This window comes from Procambarus clarkii, chromosome 93 (genome assembly GCF_040958095.1).
Source record: "Procambarus clarkii isolate CNS0578487 chromosome 93, FALCON_Pclarkii_2.0, whole genome shotgun sequence".
In the NCBI taxonomy this organism is placed as follows: Eukaryota; Metazoa; Arthropoda; class Malacostraca; order Decapoda; family Cambaridae; genus Procambarus; species Procambarus clarkii.
In genome coordinates, this window is record NC_091242.1 from 8,972,974 (window position 1) to 8,987,849 (window position 14,876).

General features: G+C 34.9%; 1 protein-coding gene across 1 annotated transcript in view; it reads left to right on the forward strand.

Annotated features, from left to right (window-relative positions):
• Nucleotides 1–7,532, forward strand: part of LOC123746818 (caskin-2) — a 35,987-nt gene extending 28,455 nt beyond the window's left edge. The window contains 2 exon segments of the mRNA XM_069319631.1: nt 111–213; nt 5,871–7,532. Of these exon segments, the coding sequence (XP_069175732.1) occupies nt 111–213; nt 5,871–6,116 (349 nt within the window). The 3' untranslated portion in view covers nt 6,117–7,532.
• The last annotated feature ends 7,344 nt before the right edge of the window (nt 7,533–14,876 follow it).

Below are 14,876 nucleotides of genomic sequence, written 5' to 3' on the forward strand. Positions count from 1 at the left end.
TACACCCCCCCCCCATGACAGTAACGTGTTACCCCATGACAGTAACGTGTTACCGCATGCCAGTAACGTGTTACTCCCAGTAAGAGTAACGTGTCCCAACTCTCCGGCAGATACGACCTACCAACGGCTGCGCACATGGACGCGCTGGACCTGGCCGGGGTTGGCATCACTGAACCCCTACACAGAATGGCCATCAAGTTCGAGTTCGACCTGGTGAGTTAATTCGAATCCTAAGTGTTCTTTAGTGACACCTGTAATTCGAATCCAGTTTTCTTTAGTGACACCTGTAATTCGAATCCAGTTTTCTTTAGTGACACCTGTTATAACTTTGTATTCGAGGATAGCCTCACCTGGTGTAAATTAAAAAAAAAAAATACTTTTTACCGATGAGTTAAGTCATACTTGCAATGCAACCCGTTCTCGCACTTTCTTACAGTCAATATTGACTTATTAAATAAGTGCATATGTGACATAGTAATTTATTGTGAATATTTTAGTTTACCTTGAAAAGCTTCATAGAAAACACCGACCTTACCTAACCTTCTTAGTATGTTATTAAGATAGCATCTTATTGCTTCGTAATTACAATTATTACTTAACCTATACCTATAATAGGTTAAGTAATAATTGTAATTACGAAGCAATAAGATGATTATCTTAACATACTAAGAAGGTTAGGTAAGGTCGGTGTTTTCTATGACGCTTTTCAAGGTAAACTAAAATATACACAATAAATTAGTATGTCACATATGCACGTATTTAATAAGTCAATATTGACTATACGAAAGTGCGAGAACGGGTTGCATACGTTTGCTTAACTGAACTCGGTTATGTTCCAAACGTTGGTGAAACGTGGTTTCAGCCCATGGCGTGGAGAAGTTGATGGATTGTCAGTCACTAGGTCAGTCAGGTTAGTGCCTGGACTGGTTGGGTGACCACGTAGACAACCTCGGCCTTGACAACGGGGGCCCTGAATATGTCTAACAGGCATCCTGTCCACGAAAGTGGTATGCCTACACACAACTATTTACACCACAACTTTTCTCAAAATATTTCTTTCACCTTTTCGCCTTGAGAGTAATGACGACAAAGACATTCTATCCAGAGGGTCAATAATGATTATCTAATTGCTCTCACATTAGTATCTAAAAATACAATTAGTAAATAGAGTGATAACTTAATTGACAAAGATACCATAGTTCGAGGATTAGCAACTTAAATTTAGTGGGCCAGCCAGAGGCTTAGGGCCCACGCGGGAATATCCCTGCATATATATCACGTCTTGCTGACAAATCTTTATCAGCGAACATTAGCAATGTTGTTTGTTGTTGTTCAAGATTCGCTACTTGAAACAAAAAGTTCCAAGTAGCACGGGCTATGGTGAGCCCGTAGATTAGCAATAATTTCCAGATGGCGAGGAAACCGAGAGGTTATTCAATACAATACATGGCAATTACTTGTGTAGGTTTACACAACCTGTCCTCAGGTTTTCCTATGGTCTTCCTCTCCACAGTACGTGCAGTTCGCATAACGGGTTCACCCTCCCCGATGACTGCAATTAATATGGTCAATGCATCACAAACTATAGATTAACGCTTAAAACAATTGAAATAATAGAATTACTTCATGTAATAATATTACTAGTAATGTAATATTATTAAATATGTAATATTTAATGCTCGTGCATTTGACGCCAGCTTTGGAATTATTTAAGTTCTGGCTTGGACCCGCGACGTGTGACCTACCACAGTGGGGCAAAGATGTATGCTAGAACTGTGTGCAACATTTGTGTCTGCAGTACTCTGCATTCCATAGTCACAGTATACATATTATGTGCATAAACTGTATACTTATGCACCTATTTGTGATCAAAGACAGTATTGGAGCAAAAGCCCTAACTAATATATGGCAACTCGCCCATCACTTTAACACTAGCAATAGTAAAAGAAAATATCAGCTAGGTTGTCTGTTTTAGTCTGAGAGTAACCTCTCCGTAGACGTGCAGGTCCCTACCATCCTGCATTACTGATTACAGGTCACAAAAGTCACTGCTAAGTGCCCAGCTGCATGAGGCTACAAAATAGAATGCAAATCGTTCTCACATTAACAAACCTGAAATATATACCAATCAATACATTACTGACAAGTCCAAAGTCAATACATATATAGGGCTACACTGGACTACTCTGTGTAGCCTACTATTTTTGTGAGACGGCGCTGCAGAAATTTTATGGAAACACTCCGGAGTCTAAATAGGATGGGATGGTAGTGGCGCTCACTGCGTCTGCTACCCGCTCGCTACATGCCAAGCATTATTTAAGCTCGGGTTTCTCTGACCAGCCCAAAACATCGTATGATGTAATGCTGAAGCATATGCTGCAAAATACTCAACATTTTGCCCTATATGACTCAGAGTGTAACCACAGGCTGAATGTAATCATTCAAGCTTGATGATCAGGACACATGTCCGGCCTTCCAGGATGTCATGTACACATTTGTAATCATTTTCGTAACATTCTACGGGCCCGTAAAGGAAATTCTAATAAAACTTCTAAACAAATATTTGAGCGTACCACAGAAGACCCAGTGTCAAGCTGTGGGGCGCTCTCGCAACTCATGCAATTTGAAGAATCCCTTCAAAAACCCTTAGACGATTTAAAAAGAGACAGAATTTGTCGTCGAACGGAATTCTGGAGCTGTACTCCAAGCAGCACTATCCTAATGGGAAGAGAATCGTATGGCTCTTTAAGTTGAGCACATCTTAAGCCTAGGATATTCATTAAAATGCTTAAACACTTCGTGACAAGTAAACAACTACACCCAAGGGTGTAGTTGTAGCAAAGAGTTCATGGCTTCTACGTTGCACCCACTGAAGTTACAAGGGGGAAGGGGGGGGGGACTACATGGCAGAAGTATCATGTTAAAAATAATAGCCTTGTTACAGTAGGAAGAAGGGTACAGTTTCTAACTTAAAAGACAATCCATGAAGCATTATATTAATATCAGTCAACCAAATTTATGATATTCAGGAGAAATATAAGAATTTTATGCTACAAATGTCAATATTTATAAGCCTATTTCCACTTCTATTTATAAACAATGCCTTTATATCTATATGTATTTATATTGTTAAAGTATTTTTTCTGAATATGCCTATTTGTGTGTACGTTATTACTTCAGTACAGGGAGAAATATAAATATTTTTCACCAAGAATGTGAAGTTATATCCCCATTTTTTTGTGAAGAATAACAGTTAAGCACATTGTGTTGAATGGGGTATGAATAGCTTTAAATACATCTCTTTGTGAGTTCATATCTCAATAACATTAAAAGAACCACATATCTCTTGTCTATCCTATGTGATCAGCAACACTAAAAGGCTACCAATGCTCAGTTTCAGTTAGGCTACAAATATACTGTACCTTGGAAAATGCATCAACTACGGAAGTAGATACTGTATAATAAAATATGCACAACGCATTGAAGTAGATACAACCAAATATATACTATCCATAAGTAGATACATCCAAATATGTACTATCCATAAGTAGATACAACCAAATATTTACAATCCATAAGTAGATACATCCAAATATGTACTATCAATAAGTAGATACAACTAAATATTTACTACCCCACTGTAGTAGATTTAATCAAATATGTACCATCTACTTTAATATACATAACCAAATAAGCACCACCCACTATAGTAGATATAACCGGAAAATTGGTTTACTGAGAATTATATCAAATATATAGGAATGCAATATTTTCCCTTGTAAACTGATGTAAATATTATCTTTATATTTGTATATAATTTAATATAAACAAAAAAGTACAGTATAACATTTGGGGTTTATAGCTAATGCTCTGTGATATGAAAAATTGGTTTACTGAGAATTATATAATTAAAAAAAATTTACACCTCCCACTTCAGCATATATAGCTAGATATGCATCTCCCACTATAGTATATATAGCCAAAAAATACACTACCCACTGAAGTAGATATAACTAAATATAAACTACCCAATGAAGTAGATATATCCAAATATGAACCGCCCACTGAAATAATCAAACATGTACCAGACACAAATAGATATATAACCAAAATGTATACCACCCACTGAAATAGATATAATCAAATATGTACCACCCACTGAAATAGATATAATCAAATATGTACCACCCACTAGAGTAGATAGCCAAATATGTACCACCCACTAGAGTAGATAGCCAAATATGTACCACCCACTAGAGTAGATATAACCAAATATGTACCACCCACTAGAGTAGATAGCCAAATATGTACCACCCACTAGAGTAGATAGCCAAATATGTACCACCCACTACAGTAGATATAACCAAATATGTACCACCCACTAGAGTAGATAGCCAAATATGTACCACCCACTAGAGTAGATATAACCAAATATGTACCACCCACTAGAGTACATATAACCAAATATGTACCACCCACTAGAGTAGATAGCCAAATATGTACCACCCACTAGATTAGATAGCCAAATATGTACCACCCACTACAGTAGATATAACCAAATATGTACCACCCACTAGAGTAGATAGCCAAATATGTACCACCCACTAGAGTAGATATAACCAAATATGTACCACCCACTAGAGTACATATAACCAAATATGTACCACCCAGTAGAATAGGTTTAACCAAATATGCACCACCCACTGTAGTAGATCCAACCAAATATCCATCACATTCTAAGGAAGAAATATCCAACTCCAACCTCTGACAGTAAAATTATTCTCCCCCTCTTACTTCAATATGTATGAAATTGCAACAAAAAATATATATTAGATAATTGATGTCAACAATTTTAAAGAAATGTCCAAATGCTTCATATATAATAACTTCATTCATTATCTAAAATGTTTATTAATAGTCGTACCCTAGTCATATTATTACATATGAAGTATTTGGACATTTCTTTAAAATTGTTGACATCAATTATCTAATATATATTTAACTTGTTTTAAATATATAGTAACTTGTTTTGGCACGAAGGATAGTGTGAGCCAAGTACCTGGATCTATTATATGCCTATATGAAGTTTGCTCTATCACCCACAGGATTTGCTTGGGATGCATAATAAACAAAATATGTCAATTAAATTTGGGTCGTGATCCAATATTTGACTACCTTTGAAACGAATTTAATATTCCAAGAAGGAAAATGTAACTTAATGGCTCTGAAGTTCAAAGGAATCTTTTCGTAAAACTGAACTTTACGGAAAAGAAATATATATAGGGCTTTACTAGTGGCTTTACAAAATTGTAATTACTATCCTATGTATCCTCACAATCCCAATGTACCTTCTTGTATATATATAAATAAATATATTGCTCATTTGGGAAACAAAATCGCTCTATCGCTCTGCATGGAAACAAAATACTAAACTACAAAATTAATTTGCCATGCACTACGTAAATAGGCTAGTAATATCTACTGGTTGCTGGTTTCATGCCTAAATGGCCTTGGAATATATATAAGTAATAATTAGTTAATGTCAAACGATAAATCCACCCGTTGCCAATCATTTATTATTCTCATTTGGCTATTTTTATCAGCCTGGAGTTCAGTTCCACTAGATTCACCAGACTTCATGAAGGAATATATACCGAGAAGTGTATTGGGCGTCTCAGAATATATACACAGGCGTTACTTTAAACTATAATTAGGACTAAAATATGTTTGCTGGTTGATCAGTGTTATGGTGACTAAACAACCCTCCCGCGGTTGACAGCATAACACCGGCTACCTTAAAAAAAACCACATCAACCTGCTAATTAACATACTTTCCCGTGTCCTCATGCCACTGGTGCGGTTACCTGCAGGTGAGAAGACCGCCTCCAGTTCCTGACGAGGTGCCGGAGACGATTCAGGAGTGGCTGGAGGGCCTGGGTCTGCCGGACTACGTGGAGAACTTCCACCAGAACGGCCTCTACTGTCCCCTGGCGGCCCTCGGCCTCACCAAGCGAGACCTTCAGCTCATGGGGGTGTACATGCTCGGCCACCGCAAGAAGATTCTCCTCGCTATCATCGGCCTTAAGGAAGCCTTGTTTAGGAAAGAGGGAGAATGAAGGAGGACAAAGAAGATGAATATGTATATAGCGATTAAATAATTTAATAGGTTCCGTTCTGTGGAATTTTGGTGTTGTGTGAGCAGACGCTGTATTGAGGTGCACTTTTTTTTTAAGTTTTCAACGCAATGCAATTTTACTATTATTCATTTTAGAGGCTAAGTAGTATAATTTAACTACAAAGATGCTTTCTTGATAATATAATTATACATTTTATTCTATCAAATACAATTTAACTTGTGTAAATTTCAAGAGGTTGGCAGGCCTGTAGTTGAAGCCTAAAGCCAAGCTGGGGCACAGATGCTAATCGCCCGTGTGTCTATTTACGCCCAAAGACACAGATGGCATTATAAGCAAGAGGAAATATTAAATACACCGAGATGTGTCCACTTTCTCGGTGTATATACATTTAGAGTTTACTTCATTCCTGAACTATGTATAGGACTAAAGTACACTTGCTGGTTGGTTAGTAACCTGCGTGGTGGCCTTAATAACCCTTTGGCAGTTGATTGGCTTTCAATGGCGCTGTGGGAAAGTTGACGTACACATTTACTTAACGCTGTCCGGTGCCTGTGCTTAAGTTTCAGGGAATATCAAGTATTCGATAGTTATATCTGATATTCGCCTTCGAGAAGTGTACCCAGCTTGTCGGTGAACATTAAGAGTTGACTTTACTCCTGTACTATGTTCAAGACTGTCTTGAACATAGCCCTTGACTTGACCAAGACTAATAAGCTTGAACATAGGTAAGCTGTTGAGCGGCCTTAATAACCTTCCAGAGGTTGAAAGGCCTTGAGCCCAACACCAAACCAATGTCGAAAATTAAATTCGCAATGAAGCCCAGGAAAAAGGAGACATAGGGGATGAATTCAATATACTGTATATAAAACAGGTTGAGTGGATTACTGATCCAACAATAATAAACAATAATGTTTTATAATAAACAAGGACAACGTTACAGCTGGAATTTAAATTCTAGGTAGATAAGCATTTAGTATAAGCGTTTAAAAATAACATAATACAAAAAATCCACATTACATTATTTTTCAATAGTCTTGTATAGTAATTTATCTTTTTCGAAAGAGCGTGACTTAAAATGCTATGACATTTTTGTTCTATATGTTAAGTGTTCTTAATATCAGTTAGGCCTTACATAAATGTACTGTATATTAGTTTATTATTATTATATTATTTGTATTGCTATTAGTATTTTTTTTAATTACAATAGCATTGCTATTATTTATTATTATTATTTGATGTGTAATAAAGGAATACAAGCAACATGACAAGGCTAGGCATTAGCCTCATGATAATCATGCTCAATTTATTATAAATATAAAAATTCATCGTGAATTTTCGATGACCACAATAAATAATTGTTATCATATCAATATATATACATTAAGACTTGAAATTGATATTTTCATTATGCACTATTTACAAATTGGCACTACTTAATTAAGTTTATATTATATATATATATATATATATATATATATATATATATATATATATATATATATATATATATATATATATATATATATATATATATATGAGTTTTCAGTTATATATATATATATATATATATATATATATATAATATATATATATATATATATAATATATATATATATATATATATATATATATATATATATATAATATATATATATATATATATATATATATATATATATATATATATATATATATATATATATATATTTATATATAATGTTGTTGAATATGACCGAAATGGTAAGATTAATGATTTTAACCAGATCCTAATATTTCTTATGTTTTTCTTCACTGTCGGGGGTAGTTGAAAAATTAACTCTCCAAAGTTCATTTTCACACTTTTATTTATGGTCTGACGCCTAGAAGCGTTTCGCAAGAACACTTCTTACATTTTCAAAGACAATAAAGACAATACTCAGATTGTGTTTATATTCGTTTTTGGGTGAGGTGATAGGATATAAATGTTTTTGGGTGAGGTTACAAGACACAAATCAAATGGGAAAAGACAGAACACGAAACAATGGGTCGAAACAACTCTTCAGAGGTTGCATGGCGTTTCACCCCACTTATCCATGTTGCAAGGGTAGGTACACCTCACTTACCCACGTTGTAAGGGCAGGTACACCTCACTTACTCACGTTGCAAGGGCAGGTACACCTCACTTACTCACGTTGTAAGGGCAGATACACCTCACTTACCCACGTTGTAAGGGCAGGTACACCTCACTTGCCCATGTTGCAAGGGCAGGTACACCTCACTTACCCATATTGTAAGGGCAGGTACACCTCACTTACTCACGTTGTAAGGGCAGGTACACATCACTTACCCACGTTGTAGGTACACACGGCTTGCCCATATATATTAATATATTAAAATTAATCTTTGCTCATTGTGATCTAGATAGAACGTAAACTTAGTTTTTAAAGAAATAAGATATTTATGTAGATAAAGAACAGTATTTACGAAAGCTGTTTTTCTATAATAATATAAAGAACAGCGGTCTTAGATTAGTATTGTAAATATAAATTATTTGTATTGCTTCTGCTTTGAATATTTAAGATTCCATTACATAGGATGAATGAATGTAAAAAATTAGGGTGTTCCAGTTGTAATCTTGTGTAATGTAATGTAATGCTATTAATCTTAACAATGTTATTGTTAAGTTTTTATTCTTAACAATCTTATTGTTAAGTTGGTAATTGTGTGATATGCAGGAGTGCTGTAGTGTGTTGTTGGAAGAGTCGGTGAAATTGATGAATGTACATAGTATACATAACTAGTACATAGTATACATAACTAGTACATAGTATACATAACTATAGCTGGTATATTGCCTTCTGTTGCGTGTTGTTTTATGTCGTGAGATCAGTTTGGGTGAGCAATTGGGGTTAGCGAGGCTGACAAAGGATAGCGAGTGCCTTCCTCCTTTGCGCTTAACTCAAGTTCGAAGTGTTTTCAACTGTGATAGAACGTATATAGTGTACAAGTTGTTTAAGAATTAGTTTAAATGTGTGATCTATTATACAATCAACATTTGTTGGTTCCATGCCTCATCTTCCAGTACGAAGCGCAGGTAAATTTTAGACAAATGCAAGTGCCGGAGTTCGGACCAGATTCACGAAGCAGATACGCAAGCACTTACGAACCTGTATATCTTTTCTCAATCTTTGGCAGCTTTATTTACAATTATTAAACAGTTTATGAGTTTCGAAGCATCAGGAGACTGTTTATAACAATAACAACAGTTGATTGGGAAGTTTTCATGCTTGTAAACTGTTTAATAAATGTAACCAAAGCCGTCAAAGATTGAGGAAAAATATACACGTTCGTAAGTACTTGCGTAACTGCTTCGTGAATTTGGCCCATTAATATGAAATTTGTTCTTCCTACGGCTAACAAATGGCATTATGTAATACGAATTTGTGTTTTTGTGGAACTCACGTCTAATTTTTACGATGTCTGTCGTAACCATTAGTAGTAGCATGATTATGTTAAACACTTCTCACGAAAACTTTAAAACATATAAGCAATGTTTGTATTATTTCAACCTATCCTCCAAGAATGATAGTATATATGCTGACTATGGATGGAATGTACCAAATATGGACTGTTACACATTATCACTTCAAATTCATCATGGGGGCATAATGCGGTAAAATCAGAGTTGTTCAAACTTTATTTAATAGAAAAAAAATATATGGAAAAAGCTGCAACTGGTCCACGTTTCAGCATCACAGCCTAAATAGAAAGGGAGAAAAATACGCACTTTACACGATTTTTCAACGTGATACTACAAACACCAGTGTCAACCGAAATCATTTCTATGACACTTTTCTATCACTTTAGCATATAATAAAAGGATCTGTTTAGCGGATTTTTTAAAATATGTTTAGTTTTACTAATACAAATAGTCAAAGATCAATAAAAAAATTATGCAAATATATCTTGGTTTATTACTATTATAAAGTAAATAAATGAACTTAGGAAAAAATGCTTCTTACAGATTGTAGAGACATAAACTCTACATATAAGGTGCAAGTTTCATGTAAATTGAATAAAAAATGAAAAGAGTTATAGGAACGTTTATGATACTTGAAAATAAATAAGTAAAAAAAATAGTCTAAGATGCTGCCATCTGTGGAAGAGGTTGACATCAATCAATTTCCTGGCACCCTTGGCACCCTTACAGATAGGTTTACGTGCATCAGGTGTATAAGTTTCATGCAAATCGTCCGATAAACAAATAAAAAAAAAATTAACTAATTTTGTTTATATAAAACTAATTATTAAATATTTTTAGTATATGCTATTGTGATAGCTGAGAGTCAAAGACATGATTTCAGTTGACATCATGTGTTTATGTTTGATGTTAATTTTTGACCATTTTGGAAAATTTTTGACACATAATTCAATATTTTTTTTCTCCCTTCCTATTTATGCTACGATGCCGAGACTTCGGCCAGTTGAAGTCAATTTCATATATAAATAGCCAAAAAAGTTTGAAATCGAACCAGTTTCTCTTATTATATATTTTGCCAATAAGCCTCCTGAAGTTTGAGGAGTCCTCTTACGGTACGTCAATTTATTTATTTATTTATTTATATACAAGAAGTTACATTGGGGGTTAAGAGAGAACATAGGAATGATATTGATTTTACAATCTTGTAAAGCCACTAGCACGCATACCGTTTCGGGCAAGTCCTTAAACTAACAGATTATTTTAAATAGATTATTTACAGTAGAATTGACAACAAATGTTTATAGGTACTTTACAGCTATATTTTACAAGTACAGGCACAGATAATTTTAAGCAGATAAATTACAGTAAGGTTGACAACAATTTTTTACAGGTCAACAAAAATAAAGATTAGAATAATACACAATAATAACAAAACACTATAATGAACAAGGATTTCTAGGTACATTTGAATACATTAGGATAAAATATCAGGGTTATACATAGATTCACTGTAGTACAATTTAAGAATCATTTCAATGAATAGTGCCGTAGAATATGCACTCAATATAACAACCATGATATCAGATGATATCAAAGATTACAATGGTAGAGTAATATGGCTTAGGTACATATATCGGGGGATTTGGTAGCACTAGATACAATACGAGTTAAAGTACTAGGTAGGAAACTATGAAGATGAAATTAGGTACTTTTTGGTTACATTTTTGAATAAGGCAAAAGTTGGACAGCTTTTCAATTCATTAGGGAGTGTGTCCTACAGACTAGGTCCCTTTATTTGCATAGAGTGTTACACAGATTAAATTTAACTCTGGGGATATCAAAGAGATATTTATGTCTGGTGGGTTGAGTATGTGATCTATTACATCTATCCAGGAATAGTTTAAGAACAGGGTTTGCACTTAAGAAAAGGGTTTTATAAATGTAATTGACACAAGAGAATGTACGGGGTGAATTTATGTTTAGCATGTTTAAGATTTAAACAGGGAAACTGTGTGTTGTCTGAAAGCAGAGTTTGTTACTGTCCTGATAGCAGATTTTTGCTGGGTGATGATGGGCTTGAGGTAGTTTGCAGAGGTTGAACCCCATGCACAGATACCATACGTAAGATAGGGATAGATAAATGCGTAATAGAGTGAGAGGAGAGCAGAATAGGGCACACAATATCTGATCTTAGAGAATATACCAACTGTTTTAGAAATCTTTTTAGTTGTGTGATGTATGTGGGTGCTGAAGTTGAGTCTCTTATCTAAATATAGGCCAAGGAACTTTCCATCATTTTTATTGCTAATGTCTATCTGAAGCTGAATTGCATTTGTTGATTTGCTTCCAAATAAGATGTAGTAGGTCTTTTCTATGTTTAGTGTGAGTTTGTTGGTTGACATTCACAAGTGGACTTTTTTTTAATTAATTGTTTACAGCATTATTTAATATTATATTAAATATAATGGGGTTGGGGTCAGAGTAGACGAGGTCAGGGTTGGGGTCAGAGTAGGGGTCAGGGTTGGGGTCAGAGTAGATGCGGGTAGTATTATCAGCAAACAATATCGGCTTAAGTATGTTAGAGACATTAGGCAGATCATTGATGTATATAAGAAATAGAAGGGGTCCTAGGATGCTGCCCTGTGGCACCCCTACGGTTAATGGTAGAGTGGGAGAGGTTATATCATTGATGGCTACATATTGGTGTCTGTCACTAAGATAGGATCGGATATAGTTCAGGGCAAGGCTGCGGATTCCATAATGGTGGAGTTTAAGTAAGAGATAGTTATGGTTAACAGATCAAAAGCCTTTCTCAGGTCAATGAAGAGCCCAATCGGAAACTCACTTTTCTCAAGGGCTGAGTAGATTGTTCGTAGAGAGGGGGAAGAGTCCTCGTACGGTACGTCAATGTTCACAGCATGTTACCATTCTGTTACCAAACCAGTCACGGGATAAAACAATGTTAAAGCTGTAAGTATTCCGCTCATCCTCCTAAAAGGAAAGTACTTATAGTAACTATGTGGTCAAACGTACACATATGTCGAGATGGACCACCTGAAAGTCGGTTTTTGTAGTACTGAATTTAAACAAACCGGAAAAATTTATTAATGAATAAATGAAAATGTTACTAATGAATAACTTAACCTAAGCATCCTAGGTTTAATACACACTATACGTGGCCTAATACAGCACATATATGTGCTATATAAGGCCTAATATAGAACATTTTTCTGAAATCTATCAAAAAAGTACGAAAAGTGATTAACTAGGCCTCTACTACTACAGTGCATATTGGTATGATCGACCGCATAGTTATAAAAAGTAATGTTAAAACAGTAGGATGGGTTGACGTATTAGGGACGTTGGTTAATAGTGAATACGTTTTGCAACATGTTTTTCGTATCCTTGATGGAGGTTGCACCTTAGGCTATGAACTCATTTCGAAACTTACAATTGTAAACTGGCAGCCTGATCTGGTCTAGATATTCACAACCTGTCCTCAAGAGCGGTATATGCCCATGTGGTAATCACTTCAAAATCACTAGATAGTGCAATAATCTACCCTCTATCCATTGTTAAGTTTGGTTAGGTTAAAACAATGCATTAATCTCAAACACGTAAAATATGAAATTCAAAAACTATTTGAGTGTACTCTAGAATATGATATTAAAGAAAGCCTAGGCCTTAAAATTTATCAAAGAAAATTAGTTTACCATAGACTTTTAATATTTTAAACCTTGAAATTATAATACAATAGTTATAACTTTTTTAGGACAAAGCTTCACTTGCCAGTTTTCAAGTCGACTATTATTAAAACCATATGCGTTCAGACCATCACATATATCTAGATAACTATCCAGGTAATTTAAGAGGGAGGCTGATTTCTCAATATAATCCCTTAGATCTAAGAATAGGCTGAATTATTTCATCAATGCTTCTTACATGACAAAGATCAGACAAAACTGAAAGCCAGTTTTATTTTTACTTCCATTAGTAGAATAACTAATGTGAAATCTGAAATCTGTTATTAAATGTCTGGATTTCGTATGAGAATAATGCCTTAATGTAGTTTAAAGCTTGAAGCCAAGCACCTCTCACTCTCAATAATATGCAAAGTATTTAAAAAATGCAACTATGCTTTAGTTCTAAGACAAAGTTTAGAATTTAAGTATACACACATATAAATATATATTTTTTGGTGAATATATCGCCATAATTTAATGTAGATAAAATTTTCGTGATTAAAATTAGGGACTGCGTATCTGGATGAGATAATTACAAAACTAAACAGGGCAACCTTAGATCAGGTATAGATTACAGTAAAATCAAATATGAATAACTAGGAAATCGTGCAGTTATAACCAAGATATCGTGCATTTATACCGATAATGGGTTCGTATCATGGCCGGGGAGGATTTACTGGGCGTAAATCCCTAACTGTAGTCTCTGTTTAACTCAACAGTAAAATGTGTACTTGGATGAAAAAACGATTCTTCGCGGCAGGGGATCGTATTCCAGGGACCTGCCCGAAACGCTACGCGTACTAGTGGCTGTACAAGAATGTAACAACTCTTGTATATATTTCAAAAAAAAAAAAAAAAAAAAAAAAAAAAAAAAAAAAAAAAGATAAATCATTCAAGGAAAACTGGTAATTATTCAGAGACAATTGGGAAATAATTCAGGGATAACTGGGAAATCATTCATGGATAAATAGGAAATCATTTACAGATAACTGTGACATCTTTCAAGGATAATTGGGAAATTATTCAAAGATAACCGGGAAATCTTTGATGGATAGTTGTGAAACCATTCAGGGATAACTGGGAAATCAATTATCGTATAAATATACACTGGTTGCCTGTCTCCAAACACAATGAATTTTAATCATTCATGATAACTGGGATATTATTCACAGATAACTGAGAAATTATGTATGTGTATCAGGCTACAAGTCAGGGACGGAATTTCAGAGTTATACTTTAAACTTTCAAGAATATAACCCTCTGTTATTCTAGCTGTGTGGTACTTCTGTTCAAGCCTTTCTTTCACAGTCCTGATGTTTGTTCCTAAGACAGGTTCGACTTCTTGCAACTTCAGGAGGTTGTGGGGGTAATTCCCTCTTCAGCATAAGAACTCTAGTATCCCAGACAATAATACTCCCACGTGAACAGTGCGGAAGGGATGGGAACTATCTGGGGAAAGCGCAAAACCATGACGACTATATAGCACTTGGAAGGGGTCAGGATTAGGATTTTGGGATGGGACGGAGAGAAGGAATG